At 53.5% G+C, this 19,380-nt stretch overlaps 1 protein-coding gene and 1 long non-coding RNA gene across 17 annotated transcripts in view; both read right to left on the bottom strand.

Moving 5' to 3' along the window:
• Positions 1-923: 923 nt before the first annotated feature.
• Positions 924-4,843, bottom strand: LOC118353945 (uncharacterized). Its single transcript, XR_004813671.2, has 3 exons — positions 3,870-4,843; positions 3,195-3,302; positions 924-956 (listed from the first exon to the last, which is right to left on the bottom strand). It is a non-coding gene; the product is annotated as an uncharacterized LOC118353945 (long non-coding RNA).
• Positions 4,844-6,072: 1,229 nt separating this feature from the next.
• Positions 6,073-19,380, bottom strand: part of SPOCD1 (SPOC domain containing 1) — a 71,488-nt gene continuing 58,180 nt past the window's right edge. For 11 of the 16 annotated variants that reach the window (XM_025447620.3, XM_025447618.3, XM_025447623.3 and 8 more), the window contains 14 exons: positions 17,275-17,316; positions 16,350-16,526; positions 15,855-15,896; positions 15,690-15,750; positions 15,301-15,391; positions 14,158-14,317; positions 13,933-14,049; positions 12,298-12,423; positions 10,082-10,235; positions 9,711-9,861; positions 9,272-9,407; positions 8,659-8,748; positions 7,852-8,038; positions 6,073-6,903 (listed from right to left, as the gene is read on the bottom strand). In XM_025447620.3, the coding sequence (XP_025303405.3) occupies positions 6,239-6,903; positions 7,852-8,038; positions 8,659-8,748; positions 9,272-9,407; positions 9,711-9,861; positions 10,082-10,235; positions 12,298-12,423; positions 13,933-14,049; positions 14,158-14,317; positions 15,301-15,391; positions 15,690-15,750; positions 15,855-15,896; positions 16,350-16,526; positions 17,275-17,316 (2,199 nt within the window). In that variant the 3' untranslated portion in view covers positions 6,073-6,238. The remainder of the gene's footprint in view (positions 6,904-7,851; positions 8,039-8,658; positions 8,749-9,271; positions 9,408-9,710; positions 9,862-10,081; positions 10,236-12,297; positions 12,424-13,932; positions 14,050-14,157; positions 14,318-15,300; positions 15,392-15,689; positions 15,751-15,854; positions 15,897-16,349; positions 16,527-17,274; positions 17,317-19,380) is intronic. The other 5 variants (XM_025447632.3, XM_025447637.3, XM_049105044.1 and 2 more) reach the window with 3 other exon arrangements.

Raw genomic sequence — 19,380 nt, 5'->3', positions numbered from 1 at the left:
GTGCATCTCTGTGTCTGTGTGTCCTGGCTTAGAAGCTCCTCCCTGCTCAATAATGAAAGGCCCTGGGGTAAGCCTCCTTTGGGTGTGGGGTGTGGAGGGTACTGGCAAGCTTCATTACTTCTTTATTTCCACCCATGCCCCGCTCTGGCAGAGCCAGGCCTCCGTGTACCAGCCTGTCAGCTGGCGGGTTAGCAGTGATAGAGAGCTCTCCTGGGGCCTGGCAGCCTCTACCATCTGGCCAGGCTGGTATTAGGTGGGTGGGGGGACCTGTCGTAGGACGCCCCTCTGGGCTCTCAGGCTTGGCACCGGGCTCATCCCAGAGAGTAATGGGTATAGGGGCATGTGGGAGTGCAGGTGTGTGTGAGCACTGCTGCACGTGTGCCTATATGTGTGTGATTTTGGGTATGGCAAGAGTGTGCATGGGTGGCCGGGTCTGGGTGTGACTATGAGTGGAGTTTTATGTTTGTATTCATGACTATGTTTGTGTGTCCCAATGACTAGATCCTCATGGTCTGGGGTTTCTGTGTATGACGACCTATGTCACAGACAAGGGGCCAAGTGTTTGGGTTTTGGCTCTGTACGTTTTCCATGGGATGCTCCCAGACACAGGTAGGAGATAGAAAGGTGTGCATTCTCAGCTTCAATCGGGAGAAATTAACCTCCAGATCCATTTCTTTATTTTCTTTTTAAGATTTTATTTATGTATTCATGAGAGACACACAGAGAGAGAGAGGCAGAGACACAGGCAGAGAGAGAAGCGGGCTCTCTGCGGAGACCTCGATGTGGGACTCGATCCTGGGACTCCAGGATCACACCTGGGCCAGAGGCAGTCACTCAACTGCTGAGCCACGCAGGCGTCCCTCCAGGTCCATTTCTTTAGAGATTGTTCTCATTTCTCTCCCTCTGCCTGGGTGAGGCCCAGTAGTGCCGAGTCCCACTAGAGGGGCTGGAAGTTCCTGTGAAGAAAACCACATTGCCCCAGGAGCCCTAGGACCTTGTTCCCTAGAGGCAGGCCCTGGTTTCAGGCACCGTCAGAACCCCCAGGCTCCCTGGGGAGCTCCTGCAGTGACTCTCGTCACCTGCCGCAACACAGATGGGACACACATAAAGCCACTCTGAAGTAGTCACACAATTATCCAGTCATGAGCGCTGGCACAGTATCACACATGAACCAGAAACCCACACAGTAGTCACAGATCCACTGGACACGAGAACATGTGCACACACCCATGCACACATCTTGACATACAAACATTCATATGGGCACACAGATGTAAGGCACATGCCTGTTTACACACAGGAACATGCCTATGAGTGGGAGGACACACATGCTTAGAGTTACATGCATGCAGACATGCTTGCTTGTGTGTTCACACACATTCTGTCCCTTCTCACCCTGGTTTCTAGTTCTTAGTCCAATACTCTGCTGCAGCTCTCTATGGATGACCCTTTGCAAGGCGGGCAAAGAAGGTCAAGTGCCACGTGCATATGGACCCCAAGAGGAGATAACTGTGTCCCTGTCTGTATACACTCCACTGTATGTCTCATAGTCTATGGGGTTCTAGCCCTGTGTAAAATAGGGAAATGTCTCTATGTGACACTGTGGATATTTTTCTGGATCTATGTGTATTTCCAGCAGGACTTATATCTCTGTGTATACATTTTTGTAAGTGTGGATGACAGTGGGAAATGTGTGTATTCTGTGACTGGATCTTGTGGACCATCGCTCCACAAATGTATGTCTGTATATGTCCGTGCATGTGTTTGCACATATGTGTATTCCTCATATGTATATGGCTCTAGGGTCTGGAGTCCACAGGAGGGCCGGGTGGCTCCCCTCCCTACAGAGGCTATGGCCTGGGGTGGGGCTGGGCCGGACTGGACTGAATCCCTCAGCCATTGACAGTTGTATTTACAGAGCTCCGAGGAGGACGTAATTGCTTCTATTAATCTTTCTCTGGTTGTTAATTGCTCACTTATCGGGTTGTGTATTATGCCGACTGTTGCTCTTAATTCGCCTCCGTAGCTGCAGGTGTTTGCTGCCTTATTAACTGTTAATCGGCGCGGCTAGGGATGGAGACTTAATTGGCCCCCAGAGTGGGACACAAGCAGGCCAGCCGGGCACTGACAGCGGCTCTTAGCCTGTCCCTGGAACCCTTACCTGTGGAGTGCAGGTGGCTACAAGGGAAGGAGTTGGCCCACTGCCATCCACAGGCAGACAGCAGTCTGGCATACAGCGGTCAGAGTGACAACTGTAGGGTATAGCCTTCATGTAATCCCGACCTCCAAAAAGCCAACCAACCAATCAGAATCCAGCTCTATACTCCCTCTCCATCACCAACAAACTTTGTCTACCCAGGAGAGGAGCCAACCTCATTTATCTTAATTATCTGAACCTAATTGAGAACTAAGAGACCAACACAGAGTGGAGCTGGTTCTCCTCCTTGAACACCTCCTCTGCCTCCCCTCTGACCCTAGCAGTCAAGGCTAAGGTTACAGAGACTCTGGGGAAAAGGAAGGCAAGAAGGCCAGAGCCGGAAGGGGTGATGTTAGACCCAGGAAGGCCTTTCCAGCTTTTGAAGAGGCTATACAGACAACTGGAGTCCAGACAAGAGCAAGAAATTCCAAGAGGAGATCTGCTACTCCCTAGCAGGGGTGCACCCAGTCCTGCTGAGCCTCTGCTTCCGTATCCCCAATGACAGAGAACTCACTGCCTTCATGGCACTGCTACACAGCTCCCGCGGTGACAGGGTTCTTCACCCGGAGCTGACCTCTGCCCTTTTTCCCCATGACTCAGCAGAGGAAACCCAGTTGTCCACAGTGTGGGGACACTGAGGCCCAGAAAGGACAAGGGTGTGGTCCTAGGGTTCCCCCCCACCCCGTCCTCTCTGATAAAGACTCAAATATTTGGCTCTCGAAGCAAAGTTTCTGTCCTTAGCCTATGGCCAGACCCTACTCCACCCCAGACATCCAGTCCTGGGGGGACTTTCTTGGTCATCACCCCCCTAGCTCTGGTTTTTAAGCCTCTTAAGCTCAGCTGCCACTGCGGCAGAGGTCTTGGCTCCAGCACCTTTGAGACAGAAATGCAAGGTTTCTGGAAGCAGATGATCCCTGAGAGGGAAAGGGGTAGAAGGACGTGCATGAGTGTGTAGTGGTGATGATGGGTGGGTGATGGAGCTCCATGCTTCACCAACCTAGCCTCCAGCCTCCAAGGACAAACAGGCAAACCAGTAGTCCTCATCCTGTGCCTTGAATCCTGACATCTGGAAACTCTTCCTGGTGTTTAGTTGTCAAGTCTTGAGCTGCGAAGGAAGTTGATTTGCTTTGGTTGGGTCCTGAGAGGAGCTGGATTCTATGGAGGGTGGGCAGAAGCTAGCCTAAGTGCCTGCTGTGTGCCAGAAGCAGCATAAGTGAATATAAAAGTGACATCTCATTGAATCCTCACATCACCTGATGAATTAGGAAGTTGATTTGCTTTGGTTGAGTCCTGAGAGGAGCTGGATTCTATGGAGGGAGAGTAGAAGCTGGCCTAAGTGCCTGCTGTGTGCCAGAAGCAGCGTAAGTGTATATAAAAGTGACATCTCATCGAATCCTCACATCACCTGATGAATTCGGATTTACAAAGAAGGAAACTGAGCCACAGAGAGGGGAACTAAACTTGCCCACGGCCACACAGACAGCAAAGGGCAGAACTGGGATTCTAACCAGGCCTGGTATTGCCTGGGGGTGCTGGGCAAGGTCTTTGGTCAAGGGTACCTGGGCCAGTTCATCCTAATGGTTCCATGGGGGGTAGGGCCAGAACCCGAGGTCACTATTACAGTTCACCCACCCACCCCAATTCTAGGAACATTAACAAGCAAAACACTCACGCATGCGCGGCCCATGTGCCCCTCAGGCGGGATGAGAGAGAAGCAAAGGGAACCGTCCAGGGATAGTTGCCCGAACAAGTTCCGGCCCCGCCTCTATGCTAATGACATGCAGATATATGTAAATGTCTACACGCCGCCGCTCAAAACCTTTGGGAGAAATGGGATGACACAGGAGCGGTTGCTATGGAAACCCAAATGCGACACCCCCGCCCCCTCTACCGCTCCAGCAAGCGCATAGACACGTGCACAAAGGCCCCGGGTTCCCGGCTCCAGAGCCCAGAGGATCCCGTCTCGGAGGGTGTGCCCCGGAAGGCCCCTCGGAGACGGCGTCCAGCCCAGGGCAGCTGAGGCCCGAAGAGAGTCGCAAGAAAGCAGCTTCGAGGGGCGCCTGCCCCTGAAGCCGAGGGGAGCTGGGTGCCTCTCCAGTCCCTGGGGACTGCTACTCGGGCCTAGCAACGTGAGCCCCGCCCAGCGTTGCTTAGCAACATCCCCCGAGCCCAGCAACCGCCGGCCACGCCCCCTAGCAACAGCTCGCCTAATCCTTGCTCCCGGCCTCTGCCACCGGAAAGCCGCGGAAAGGGGCTTGCGGCCTGGGGCCCAGACCTGGGTGGAGGTCCTGCCGTCCGCCCCGGCCCCAAGCACGCCGCAGGGTTTCGCGGTCCGCCTCTAGCCCTGTTCGCGGGCCGAGGTGCTAGAAGGCCGTCATCGCCCCCATTTGCAAGGTGGGGGGGGAAACCAAAGCTCCCAAAGGAAGTCCCGTCCCGGCCGAGAGTCCAGAGCCTGTTCTATCCCGTGTGCCCCGAGAAGGCAGCACACGCTCTCCTGTCTCCCTGCGGGGGAGCCCTAGGCCTGGGAAGAAGGGGTGCGCAGCCGTCTAACCCTCGACCTGCCCCAACTGCATGACCCAAGCCGCCGACTCAGATCAAGCTGCAGGTTGCATAGTAATTTGTGTCATTTACATATAGCACGGACGCTGTGGCGCTCACCAGCCCGTCGGAGCCGGTAGTTACCGAAGGAGCCCCGACCCCTCCCCTGGTTCACTAGTCCAGACCTCCCTCCGCGTCCTCTCCTGCCCCGCACCACACCCCGGCCCCTCTTCCCGTCCCTCCGGCTTAAGTTCCAAACCTCTCCCCGCCCCTAGCTCGTCCTCCCATCCCGCCCAGCCCCGACCTCCATCCCTAGGCCGAGGGCCCCCTCTGCTGTCAGCCGCGGGTAGGGCAGCAGCAGAGCTCATGGGGCAGAGAAGAGGGATTCCCCAAAACCAACTCCCCATCCTTCCCAGCCCGGCACCGTCCAGAGCGAGGCTGGTGCAAGGGTACACTTCCAGAGGGATGGACAGGGTACACCCCTTTAGGACAGGGGATGGGGGCTAGAAGGAGGGAGGGGGTCCTGCCAGAAGAAGTTCTCTCCTGTGAGCCAGGCCCTGCCTCTTCCCACTGGGTTAGGGAGCCAGGGGGCAGCTAGTTTCCAGGTGGGTCCCCAGACTCAGTTCTCCCGAGGTCCACTCCACACTGAAATGTTTTACAACTGTAGCTGCTGTTAGGAGCTCACTCCAGGCCCCAGGCAAAGCAGCACCATCCAGCCCTAACAGCAGCTTCCAACCCCACACCGTGAATGCCCACCCTGTCCCAGGCAAGACCCTTGGGTTTCTCCTGTACCAGTCTCTGGGAGCTAGCAAGGGATACAGAGAAGAGTGGTTCCATGTAGATCTCCCAACTTACTCGACAGAGACCCACACATAGACATGCAAGCAGACATAACATACATGCAGATGCACACCCATGCTCACGGATGCACACAGATACAGAGACGCGTGGGAAATATGGTGGTACCCAACTATCCAAATGAGAAAAATCTTGGTAATGGAAAAAAATCATTTTTGGTAACTGAAAGCTTTAAAAACCATTGCAACTTGCTCTTTTTCTCCCTAACAATCTCTAGGTGTCTGTGCCCCCCTGCAAAAACCTCACTTCTGTACCCCCCACCCTGGTCTTGCCCTCTCTCCCATCGTTTCTTCCTCCTAGTTCAGAATACTTGCAGAATACTTGCAGAATGGCCCTGGGGCACAGTGATGGTTCTAGATCTCAAGACAAGCACCTGGCACGGCTGCCCTTCATTCCCAGCCCTTTAGCTCTGCTACATCTGTGCACAGAAACTCACAGACAATACCTACCCCGACCCACACCTGCCAGCAGATGCAGTCTCACCTTTGCCAAACTCTTTATTGAACCAAAAATCAACACCAAGCAGAACGCAGAACAGGAAATTCAAACAGCTAACCCTCCCCTGCCTGCCCACTCCCTCTGGAACAGCCCAGGACTCAGTACTGGGGAGGGAATCAATGCCTCTCTTCTGGTGGGTAATGAGGTTCAGGTCTCTCTGGGGAAGGTACACTCAGAGCCAGCCCCATCTGAAGGACCCAAAGAGTCAGGAGTCTGGCCAGGGGGTTCTGGGGCTGCAGGGGGCTGGCAATGTAGGCCAAGATTTCCAGGGGCTGTAGGGGGCTGGGCAGGGGTTGCAGGATGGAACCCCTGGCCAGGGGATATCAACGAGGCTTGGAGCCGGTAGCTCATGGACACCAGGGATTCAAGATGCTGGAGCAGGGCCCGGTGGGGACATGAGGCCCTGTGGAGGTGGTGGCCACGGCCAAATGGTGCTGCTGAATAGGGATGCCAGGACTGGCACGGGCCTGGTTTGGGGGGCCACTGCCCTCTCCCAGGACTTTGCCAGGTTCCAGGCTCTCCCCACACTCTCCCCCTGCCTCTGGGGGGCCTCGGCCAAGCACAAATTCCCCTTGGAGCCAGGCTGCTATTGCCCTGGCTCTGCTGCAGAGCAGGCCTTGGGGGAGGAGAGCCCTTCGGGGCCACATTGGGACTCCTGTCCTCCGGCTGATGGCGTCTCCTCTCCACTTTTCTGTTGAAGGAGGTCATCTTTTGAACCTTCTCCCACAAAGGGCTGGACTCTGCTGTGTCTAGAAGCCCTGCCTTGGGGAGCAGTACAGCTAACACCAGACTTGAGTGAGTGGCTTCCAGGCCTGGGGAAAGAGGGAGTGGAGAGTCCAAAGGCCAGGTAGGAGAGAACATACAGTCCCAAGAAGCTACATGGTGGCTGCAGCAGGAGGTCTACAGATTAGGCCCCAGGAAGGGCTCTCCAGCAAGGAGATGGGGGCCCATGAGATGCTGGAAACAGTAAGGAGGAGGGGGAGGTCGTCTCGGTTGAGTTACTTCCAGCAGGAGAATGACTCCCCTGACTGAAGGTGGGGAACAGATGGCTGGACCTCAGGACCATATGGGTTCAGAGTCTACGGCATTGTCTCCAAGACAGGCAGCTCAGAACGGCCAAGCGCTCTGCTTGGAAATGGGTGCAGCCCACCCCTGACACCCCACCCTCACCCCAGGTGTTCTGCTGAAGCCACGCCCCATGCACAAAGGCCAACCTTGGCCTAGGACAACTGTGGCGAAAACTTCCCTCTTTCCTGTGTCAGGTGACGCTTTCAATTGTTTGAGGGTCCCGCCCCTGTCCCCCTGTCGCACTAGGTCAGGATCAAATGTGGCTGTCCCATGAGTTTCTATTCAGGATGCCTCGTTGAAGAGGCCAGTCTGTGTGGCTGTTAGGAGCCTAGTCTCTGCAGCCGAGCTGCCCGGTGTGAGGCCTGGCTCTGCAACTGGCTGTGTGACTGCGGGCAAGCCGCCTGCTTTCTCCCTACCTCAGTGTCCTCATCTGTGAAATGGAGAAACCGATAGCACCAATCTGATGGGGTTATTCTGAGGACCAAATGAACTAGTATAGTTAAAGCTTCTGGGACACTGCCTGGCACACTGGTAAGCAATACACAGCTCTCACTGCTACCCCATGTGCCCGTCGCAGGAATTCCCTCCTGAGATGGGCCTGCCTCTGTGGACACAGGGGGGACTGTCAACCATGCCCCCTCTCGTCACGGGTGAGGGGAGGCAGGGTCTGGTATGGGCAATGGGGCACTCACCGGGTCCTCCAAGAGGGCGCAGTCTGGTGGGCAGGAGCTGGAAGGCGGGCAGGGGCAGCAGGACCACCCACACGTGTTCCACGGCGGCCAGGCCATGACACTGCTTATTGTTGAGGTAGGAATAGAGTAGGCGGCAGTTCTGGGTGTCCCGAGCCCCTTGTGGGCACAGTCTGACCACGCAGATGTCCTGCAGTTGCAGGAAGGAAGGTGGCTTTGGGGGCAGAGAACACCCCTGCTCTCATCTAAACTTCTGACAATGGGCAGCCCAGGTGGCTCAGTGGTTTAGCGCCGCCTTCAGCCCAGGGCATGATCCTGGAGACGTCGGGCTCCCTGCAAGGAGCCTGCTTCTCCCTCTGCCTGTCTCTGTCCCTCTTTCTGAGTCTCATGAATGAATAAATAAAATCTTAAAAAAATAATAATAAACCTCTGACAAGGGGCACCTGGGTGGCTCAGTGGTTGAGCGTCTGCCTTTGACTCAGGGCATGATCCCAGGGTCCTGGGATCGAGTCCCACATTGGGCTCCCCACAGGGAGCCTGCTTCTCCCTCTGCCTATATCCCTGCCTCTCTCTGTGTGTCTCTCATGAATAAATAAATAAAATCTTAAATCAAAAAACCTCTGATGACCTTGTGAACATGTGTGTCCCCACTTTCCAGAGGAGGAAAGAGAGGGACTTGAGTGTCTACAGTTATAGTGGGAACTAGACCCCAACACCCTAAACCAGGTCTCTGCTCCAGAGGTGGAGAGAGGGGGACCATGCTAGAAGGGTCCCATGCTAGAAGGAGAGGGGGGAGAGGATGGCAGTTACCTTGGCCTTGGCTGGGCAGATGCTGGCCAAAAGTTCCCAGACAGTATTGGAGGGGATGCAGCCTGCTGAACGGATCACCTCAGGCAGGGCCTGGAGATAGGTAGGGATGGCCAGTCAGCCCTCAACACCAGCCACTGAGAAGCCATTGCCTTCAGTGACAAGGGTGGACCGACAGGATACCAGGACCCCAGGAAGGTCAGTGGCTGCCCAGGAAGCCGTGACTGCCACTGGAGGTCTACAGCTTGTTGGGGCCAGTCTCCTACAGCTCCTCAGAAGCCCTGTCCTCCCTCCTTGAATCTTCCACCCACATCCAACAGTTCAGCTGATTGTTCACTCAACAATCACTCCTAAAACCCTCCCCTGGGCTACAGAGGCATGAGACTCCTCTCCTGGGGCCCTCTCACATTAGGCCTTGGGTTACAGGGAGTCTGACCTCTGTGTGTCCCTGCAGGAATGGGCTGGTGTCTCATGTGGCCCATGCCCAGCACAGGGCCAGGCACAGACAGTGTGCCAATGCCTTATTTTTAGAAGGAGTAAAAGAATGAATGAAAGTGGTGCGAGGAGTTGACTGGCCAGTGTGTGAGGGAGACCCTGGCGAGCAGGGCTGGAGTACCATGAGGAGCTGACAGCTGCTTCCAGAGACCAGCTGGGCTTTAGCTCTGAACCGCTTGATGGAGAACATGTCCAGAGCTCCCTCCCAGGGTGGCTGGCCGGGCAGGGCCTCTGTGGGCCCAGCAGGCATCTGGAGCCTAGAGAGGACAGAGAGGGCCAGACAGAGCAGGCTGGCAGGACATTCCTCAGCATCTTCTGACTTTTCAGAGAAGGTCTTGTGTTCCTAATGTGGGTGCTGGAACACTCATCCAAGCATGGCCTTGTAAGAGTGGGGGTGGGGACCAGCAGACAGGGATGATTGGTTCCATTGCACAGAGGAGGAAACTGAGACCCCCAGAAGAGGCAGGGTTAGCCCAATACCACAAAGAAGAGTCCATACTGTGTCTGCTGCCCCCCACGTGGCCGCCTCCATGGACCCTCCCCCAGCCCCAGTCCCCCACCTGTCCTGGAGCTGTGTGGGAGGCTTCTCCCTAGTTTGGGGCATCTCTGGAGAGGATGCAAGGGCTGGGCTTGGGGCCCTCTGGAAGACACTGTCCCCCATCCTCCTAGTAGCTGTGAGGGAGTCTGGCAGCTCACACGAGGGCTTCCAGTCTGCAAAGAACAGAAGGGAAGCTGACAGGCAGGCAGCTAGATGAAGCCAGCCTAGGGCTTCAGAACCAGGCTTTGAACAGGTTCTTTTCGAAGTGACCTGGGACACAGGTGTACCCAGCCTGCCACCTTCTCCCAGGGCTATGAATCCCTGTTACTACTGAGCCCACCCTCAGCCCCAGCCTGTCTACCACCCCTTCACCCAGCCTGTGTCTCCCCAAACCCATGCAGATTCGGCAGCTGGGGTCCAGGAAGTGGTGCTCGTGCTGCTCCGTGGTGTCCTCGTCCTGCTCTGTGGTGGCCTTGTCCTGCTCCGTGGTGGCCTTTGATGGGGCAGGCAGGGCCAAGGTGCTGCAGTCTATGGACACCATGGGTTCCTAGGAGGCACAAGAGGAGAGAGCGGGTAGACTGCAAAGGCGCTGGGGGCGGGGGTGCGAGCAGATCTCCATGAGTGGGGAGCCTCAGGGATGTGGTCTTATTTTTCCAAATAACATCCTTTTATTGCAGAGGTACCATGAGCTTGTTATAGAAAATCCGGGAGAGGGCAGTCCGGGTGGCTCAGCGGTTTAGTGCCGCCTTCAGCCCAGGGCGTGATCCTGGAGACCCTGGATCGAGTCCCACATTAGGCTCCCTGCATGGAGCCTGCTTCTCCCTCTGCCTCTGTGTGTGTGTGTGTGTGTGTGTGTGTGTGATGAATAAATACATAAAAAGAAAGAAAAAAAGAAAGAAAGAAAGAAAGAAAGAAAGAAAGAAAGAAAGAAAGAAAGAAATCTGGGAAATATAGAAAATATGAAAATTACCTAAATATCACTCCTCGTCCCAGCACTCAGAGACAGTGATGGGCATTCTGGGTATTCCCCGTAACGGTTTTCCTAACCACAGGGTTTGGGGGGTCCTTTGACTAGAACAGCTGGGATCAGATGTTCAACCTGTATTCTCACTGCATCCGTGCACCACAGCGGGGCCGTGCACGTTACACGGGCCTGTCCACTGGTGCGCTGACACTTGAGGCACTGCCTCGATTGCGGGACAGTGGGGTGGTTCCCACATTTTCACCACTGCAAACAGTGCTGAGGACATCCTCATGCAGAAAGTGTTTTTTGAGAATTTCAACTACGTCCTTGGGACAAGTTTTCAGCCCCAGACGGCAGAATCAGGGAGAAGGAACGTTTTTCTGAGACTTGATGCTCCGTGCCTAATCCCCCTTCTCCCTCTCAGTAGAGACTGCTTCAAACAGAAAACAAACCTGGCTTGAGGAAGATTTTAAAAGATCCTGAAACTCTTGCCTCCTAAACCACCTCCAGAGTAGCACCAAGGCACGAGCTTCAAGTCACTGCTCCCCCATGACCCACTACATGACCCTGGGCAAAGGGCTTCAGGTTCCTGATCCAGGACATGGGCTCCCCTACCTCGTAGGTCACGGTGGGATCTGAATGAGGCACTGTTGGTAAACAGTAAAGGGACACACAGCAGGTGCTCGAGGAAGGATGTTATTATGCTACTCTGCAACTCTCTCCCCAGTGGAGACTTCTTTCTGGGTCTTCTAGTTCCTCCATCTACAATTATGTTCAATGTACCGCTTGGTTTGGGTTGGGGACTCCCTTCCACACAGGCAGCCGTTCTGGTGCTTGGCCTGGATACCAGCTTGGAAAGGGTGAGGGCAGGGGAGCAGGGATTTTTGTCTTTCGTGCTCATTGTCATTTACCCAGTGAGCATGGCTCATGGGGTCCATCCGCACTGTCCATCCCGGACACATAGCTGATTAGAGTCAGGTGAACATCTGACCCAGGGAATACCTCAGCTAAGCCAGAGCAGCCTCCTGAGAGTGGCTGCAATAAGCCAAGGGGAGCTCCAATCGTCTGTGGGAGGCTGAGCTGATGATGAGCTCATTGATTTGAGGACTGCTGAGCCACCATGTCAGGCCACATGCAGGATGGAGGGGCGAAGGGGAAGAAGGAAGGAGCAGGATGGACATGAGGATGGAGCAGATCCCCAGCAATAAGAGGGGAGTGTAGCAACTGCCTTGGGCTCCAGGTGGTTCTGTGAAGCGCACATAGCATCCCTAACCCCCACCACCAAAGAGAGTAGGTCTGTATTGTTCACATCCAGAAGCAGTCACTGACTCAAACAGCATGGCCCTCCTGCTTCCCAACCGGAGATCTGTGGTGGACACAGAGATCTTGCTACCACTCATGTGGGGTGCCTTGGCAGCAGGCCAGAAGGAAGTGACTGGCACCAAGAAGGTGTGGACAGGCCAGGGCCAGGGTTCCGCCCCATGTCACCTGGACCCCCATGGTAATAGTCACCACTTTGTTCACGACAAAGAGCTTGAGACGCACAGTAGTCCAGTGACTTGCTCAAGGTCACCCAGCTGCTGAGGTGAGGAGTGGGACCCTGGGCACAAGCCCCCAACCCGAGCCAGGCCAGGCTGCCACTTACCACCAGATCCTCTAGGGTCAGCGTCTGGTCCACGTCCCGCAGGATCTCGACTTCACCCTTGTGAGTCAGCTTGAAGGCGGGGAGGCTGCACAGCTCCTTCTGCTGCTGCTCAATGATTTCCAGGCCCTGGTAGGGCCCAGCAGCCCAAACTCAGCCGGGTCAGGGGGTCTCAAGCCCCCAGGAGCCCAAGCGCGTGCTTTCCTCCTGAGGCCCCTTTCCTGTGCCAACCTTTCCTCTTCCTTCATACTTCTGCTTCCACCACTCCCCTCACCTAACAAGCCCCATGCCCTACTGCTCCATATTCTACTCATTCACCCTCCAAACTCAAGACCTGCCTCCTCCAGCAAGCCTTCCTGAACTTCACCTTCTCCCACAAGCCATTTCCGCCTCTGACTGCACCCCAGCCTCTGTCCTGGGAAGGATAAGGTGGAGTCGAAAGAGTGCAGGCTCTGGAGCATCAGTTGGGTTGTTACTAGAGACCCCCAAGGTAGTGTGGCCTTGCACAAGCACTTCACTGCTCTGAACCTCGGTTTATCTGTTCTCTAGGAATTCAATTAAGGGCATTAAATTAAACAGCAAATGTAGAATGCTTGGCTGGAGGCTGGCTCACAGTAAATGCTACCTGTCATTCTTATTGTTGATCAATGTCATCCTATCTGTAATGTTTCCTGGAAGCCTGGAGGAGGTCCCATCCTCTCTGGCAGGGCTGGCTTCATGAGTGTGGGCTCCTGCTGTTGTACAGGGCACCACACCTCACAGGGCCCCATGCTTTACACTGTCGCCACCTTGAAATTCTTAATAGTTGCTGAACAAAAGGCCACACATTTTTGTTTTGCACTGCCCCCACCAAGTTATGTAGCTGGTCCTGCTCCTGGTCCTCCACATGTCCCTGGACAGAAGCCCAGCCTATAGTGGACAGAGTCACCCAGTGGATTCTAGGTGAATCTAATCAGCCCAATGTCTTCCAGAACAGGGGCCTCAGCATGCCAACCCATCCCACTGGCCTATTCTTAGATTAGTCCCCTCTCTCTCATGGGCCACCAGCAAGCATTCCCCAAAGCTGGCTCAGTGCCCACACCTTCCCTGTCCCTGAGCAGGAAGGAGACACCCATGGACATGGGGTATACAGGGCCATAACTGTGGAGCATGAGGGCTATGGGGTCCTTCCCCCAGCCTGGGGGCAGTGAGAAGACTTCCAGTCTTTTGGAGGGCTTCTGAGGCTGAGATGGGAGTGGGGGCACCGCCGGGGGGGTTGTCTACCCCCATCAATGGTGGATGACAATCCTGGACTCCAGACTCCGGACCATCACGCCCAGTACCCCGCCCCACCCACAGCCCAGCTGCACAGAAAAGCAAGTGGACGATGACACCTCTCGGGGTTTCACCTCTCTACCAAGCTTTCCATCCCTAGTCCCTTTCACCCCCGCAGCTTCTTTTCCATTTTTTTGTGGAGAGAGTCTCTCTCTCTCTCTCCATGTGTGCCCGCTCTTTCCATTTCCTCCCATCTCTGTCTTGTGCTCCCCAGATCTCACTGCCCAGCCCCCTCACTCTGCTGTCTCTTCTGCTGCATCCTTGGGCCATCCCCTCCCTGTGTCCCTCCCCTGTCACCTATCCTGACCTGACCCAACAGCTCACCCTTTTTTCCTCCTGGTCCCGCCAGCAGGCCAGCTCTTGGGGCGCCAATTGGATTGAGCTCATCTGCACCAGGTCTTCGGGGGTGACATCTCCCCGAACCACTTTGAGAAATAGGTCCTGCAGGGGCAGGCATGGGGGCTGCACCACACTGCTTCAGAAGCCCCCACCCTAACAGGGCCTCAAGCCTCCAAGAGAGGGTCTGGCCTTGCCCCAAACCCAGCTCACTGGATTCCGGGGGTCACGCAGGTTGAACAGCAGGCTGCGGTACTTGGTCTTGTAGCGACAGCTGGTGGTTTGTGTCAGATTGAAGAGGGCTGTCTCGATGCCAGCAGCGATGCCCTCCACTGCCTCCTCACTCAGCACCAGGTCTGGGAGCTCCTGGAGGCTGTGGGGGTTAAGAGTGGAACCATGGCTCTGAGCCCATGAGGCGATTTAGGCTCTCTACCCGACGGGGAGAGTATGGAGCAGGATCTGGACCCCAATGGAGGGGTTTCCATTCTGCACATCCTCCTACATATACACATTTATTCTCACCCCAACTCTGTGAGGAGGTGATGTTATCATTCTCCATTACAGATGGGATGAGCAAGGCTCAGAGAATGTAAGGGGTTTGCCTACGGCCACATGATAATGACAAAGCAAGATCTGACTGCTCAGCCCAGGCTTTAGCCTTGGCCAGTGGAACTGTGATGGAGGAAGCCTGGGTGGGGGTGCAGTGGGGTGAGAAGGCAGGGGACAGAGCAGGGAACAGAGCCCTGCACCAGGTCGTGGGGGGTGACGTGTGTGGCTTTTTTTTTTTTTTAAGATTTTACTTATTCATTCATGAGACACACACACACACAGAGAGAGAGAGAGAGAGAGAGAGAGAGGCAGAGATACAGGCAGAGGGAGAAACAGGCTCCATGCAGGGAGCCTGACGTGGGACTCAATCCCGGGTCTCTAGGATCAGGCCCTGGGCTGAGGGCGGCCCTAAACCGCTGAGCCACTGGGGCTGCCCGATGTGTGTGGCTTTTGCCAAGTCCTACCATCTCTGAGCCTTGGTCTCACCATTGTAAATGAAAGCTCGGGGTTCAGATCTCTCAGATGCTCCCAGTGGAGTCTCACTGTGTCTGAAAGCATTTGCTGTGGGTGGTGACCATTTGGACATGAGCAGCATTGGCAAAATGGGAGAGCATGACCTTGAAGCCAGAGAGACCCAGGTTCAAATGTCAGTTCTCCACCAGCTCACTGTGCTGGCAAAAGACTTTACAGCTACAAAATGGGGTTAGTCAGACATTCAGAAGCCCTGAGAACATGGCATGGGCCGGGGAGGTGAGCACGGCTCTCAGGATGTCACGGATGTCAGGGAAGTGGGGAATGAGACCTTACCGGCTCCGCAGCACCTCTTGCATGGCATGGACCACAGTGTTCCGTACCCCAACATCCAAGGATAGCTTCTCCTGTTGAGGCTGAAGCTGAGCTACAGAAAAGAGTCACAAATTCCCATGAGATGCAGCAGAGCAAGAGGAGGGGGTAACTCAATGCTGAGGGGTTTAGGCAGGCAACGGGGGGTCCCACCCTTAGGGACCTGAGATGTCTAGGATCCAGTCCCAGGCAGCTGGCAGCCCCCATCCCTCTGGGGAAGGACTGAAGGTGGTGGGAGTGGGGGATCAGAGGTGAGAGAAGAAAGAGTGCTAGCAGGGGCTGGGGCCAGAAGCTGGGCAGGAGGCCCTGACAGTCCCAAGCAGCCCCTGGAAGACAAGTCCACAGCCCCTCACCCGAGTCTTCTCCTCCATCTTGTTCACCAGGCTCCTCCTCTTCAGCCTTGACAGGGACAGACTGTGGGGAAGGGGAAACTGAAGCCATGATCTGGGAGCAGCTGCTCCCCCAATCACCTCCCCACCTTCTCCTTGAGCCATGCTGGGCAGGGAAGCAGCACTTACCCCAGGACACTCAGGCCAGGCCTCCTGAACAGGAGCTCCCTCCTGCCAGAGAAAGAGGATATGGGGGGGGGGGGGGTTGTCGCTGAGGGGAACGGAATGACTCCTCAGATGGCAAAAGAAGTCAGAGGCCACCAGGGGCCCATGCATCCCTGCTGAGGGAGGGGGCCAGAGGGCCTGACGATGGCAGGACATGCTGGTCAGCCAGGAACAAAGATCAGTGATTGCTCTTTCTCTGAATGCACTGGAAGCTCAGCCCCTGCCTTGCTCCAGTCACGCTCCTGAATTCAGGAGTACAGGACAAAGGACACACAGACACACATACCACCGCCCAGCCAGACAAGTGGCGGTCTAATCCTGTCTCTGGCTATCATGTTCTGTGTGACCATGAGCCAGTCACACCTGTGTAGTGGCAGTGACATCTCTGTGAGGCAGGTGTGAACGTGTGTCTCAGCAGGGATTATGTAACGCTGCCTGTGTGAAGAACCTGCTCCGTACCTGGCACCTGCTGGGGCCTTGGGCCATGGACCTTTCCTTCCTTCTGGGCCTCTGGACCAGTGATGCTAAGCTGACCTCCATCATGTTCTCCAGAACCTCCAGCTTTGGAGGCTGAGGCTCCCCTGCCTGGCCATGGCTGATGGCCCCCAGGAGGTGGATCACTGGCCCGGAACCAAGCTGCAGGGGTAGGAAAGCACTTCAGAACTGAGCAGCGAGGCCCTTCCCAGACCTCACTTCACCTGTACTTGTTTTAGTCTCTTTCCCCCAATGCACTGCAAGCAACATGAGGACAGAGAACTAGATGTCTTGGTCCCGCTTTATTCCCACTGCCTAGAATAGGCCTGACACAAAGTAGCATTCAAGAAATGTTTGCTGACTACATGGTCTCTGTGACAGGAGAGAAATCTGTCTTTATTCTCACCCTCTCATCTTCCCCTCTCACCCTCAGCCCTTTATAAGTATTTCAAGGTGCAGAGTGGTTTTTGGTCTTTTTGTGAGCTATAGAATCTATCCTCTTGCCCTTTTTGCTTTGGCTGCTGGGAAGCTCAGCATTAACTTTGTTGTACCTTTCCAGGATTGGCAGAGGGTGAGAGGTTATCACATCAAGATTTTCCCTTTTTTCTCCTTTCTCTCTTACTTTAAGGCTCCTCTCCAATTTCAAGTATGTTTTGATTCTTTTAATTTATTGCAAACCATGGGGAACTATTGTGAAAGTAGATGGGTCTGAAATCTAACCTTTGAGTGAATTGTCATGAATGGTGAGGTTCCAAGTTTGGGGGAAACTGGAAGTCCTAGGTTCAGCATCACAAGAAGTGGGGAGTACTACAGAGCAGGCCAGAGGGGCTTCTGATGTGAACGACCCCTCCCACCCCACCAGACCTGAGGACGGGGAGGAGGAAGAGCAGTAATAAAAGCAAAAACCTACGTAACACACGTGCTTCACCCCATGGGGCATTTTCATTTCCTCCTTGGAGAGAAAGGATGTAGAGATTAGGATTCAGAGGGCCAGTGACCCCACTGTAGGGAGTTCACAAGAAGACACTCACACAAAAGAGAAAGATGTTCAGTGTTCATGGGATTGGCAAAGACAAACAAACAAACAAAACCAAACCCACAAAAAGCAAATGAGTACCCTCCAATGTTCATCAAAAAGGAAATGGTTAATAAACCGTGACATATCATACTGTGGATTCTAACTGGCCACTAAAAAGAGTCATAATAAAAATTATCATTCATCAGAGGCTTATACAGTAGCTGCCCCTGAAGGAAGAAACACATCATACATGATCTTATTAAGGCCTCAGATCAACACCATGAGGTATATACTATTTCTACCCCCATTTTACAGATGAGGAAAACAGGGTCAGAGAGGATCTGAAAAATCCCACAGCTACTAAGGAGCAGAGCTAGGATTTGAACATACTTCCATCTGACTCAAGACCAGGCGCTGAACTGCGGGCTATATAGACAACACGGACAGATGTGGAAAGATTCATGGAAAGATGTCAAGGCTTATTATTTGGAGGGAAAAAAATAGGTTACAGAGCAGTATGTTGCATAAGCCCATTTATGTAAATATATATTTATAGACGTGTAATGGAGGTTATCTCTGGGGAATGAAATTCCAGAGGGACTTTCACTTTCTGCTTGTAGGCACTTGGGTATTTATGTTATTCAAAATGAGCATGTATTTCTTTTATAATCAGAGACATATTCTTTAAATTACAAAACAAGTTTAGAACAATGTATGTAGTGTGCTGCCATTTGTGTTAAAAGAGAAAGAAATTTTAAATTTATTTGCTTGAATCTGCATCAAATATCTCTGGAAGTGTCCACAAACCTAAAAACAGAGGCTGCTGGTAAGAAAGGGACAGGGAGCTGGAATGGAGACTTTTCACTTTTTTTTTTTTTTTTTTTAAACCACGGGAATGAATCAGCCTTTCAAAAAAGTAAATTGAGGAAAGGGAAGAGGGGAGAAAATGGGACATCTGGGAAGGAAAGCAGGGAAGATATTTAAAATTGCCTTCCATGGGCACCTGGGTGGCTCAGTGGTTCAACATCTGCCTTTGGCTCAGGTCATGATCCTGGGGTCCTGGGATTGAGTCCCACATCAGGCTCCCTGCATGGAGCCTGCTTCTCCCTCTGCCTACGTCTCTGCCTCCCTCTCTATGTCTTTTATGAATAAATAAAATCTGAAAAAAAAAAAAAAAAAAGAATTACCCTCCATGGCTGAAAACTTTCTGACAGGCCCCTGTCTGGGGGTGTCTACATCAGCGTTATGAGGCTGCAAAACAACAGGCAGCCGAACCTGACCAGCAAAGACTTTAGACGCTGGATTTATCAGACTAGAATACAAAATATGTGTAATGTGTTTAACAAAACAAAAGGATTCAAACGTATGAACGAGGGGCAAAACCATATTCAACTGTAACCAAGCAGCTCTGGTTGAGAACAAGCTTCTGGAAATAAAGAGAAGATAATAATCACTAAAATGTAAGACGTTAATATGTAGGTTTGATAGCGTATTAGACACAGCTGAATAAGTTGGAGAACGAGAAGACAGATTTTAAATCATCTGGAGTATTTGCAACACAGAGACTGTGAAACACAGTGAAAGAGACAGAAGGACAGAGGGAATAGGGACTAACTGATTAATTGATCGGACTGAAATGAAGTTCCAGGAGAGAGGAGAGAGAGCTGGGCAGAGGCAGGATTTGAAGATACATGGCTAAGACTTTTCCTGAATTGGTAAGAGGCAACAATTCACAGAAAGCTCGGCGAATCTCAAACAGGGTAAGTAAAAGTAAATCCACACCTTGACACAACATAGTGCAGCTGCCCAACACCAGTGAAGAGGAGAGCCTAAGAGCATAAAGAGAAAAAACAGCAGCTAACACTGCAATAGCACGAAATTGTGCCACCATGCTTCTGAATGTTTTACATTAGCTCATTTCATCCTCACCAAAACCCTGTAAACTAGGGACTGCTTCTCCATTTTACAGAAGAGGAAACTGAGGGTCACAGAGGCACA

This window comes from Canis lupus, chromosome 2, assembly GCF_003254725.2.
Source record: "Canis lupus dingo isolate Sandy chromosome 2, ASM325472v2, whole genome shotgun sequence".
NCBI lineage: Eukaryota > Metazoa > Chordata > Mammalia > Carnivora > Canidae > Canis > Canis lupus.
Note: the sequence above shows the minus strand (reverse complement) of the source record. Positions and strands in the feature narration are given on the sequence as shown.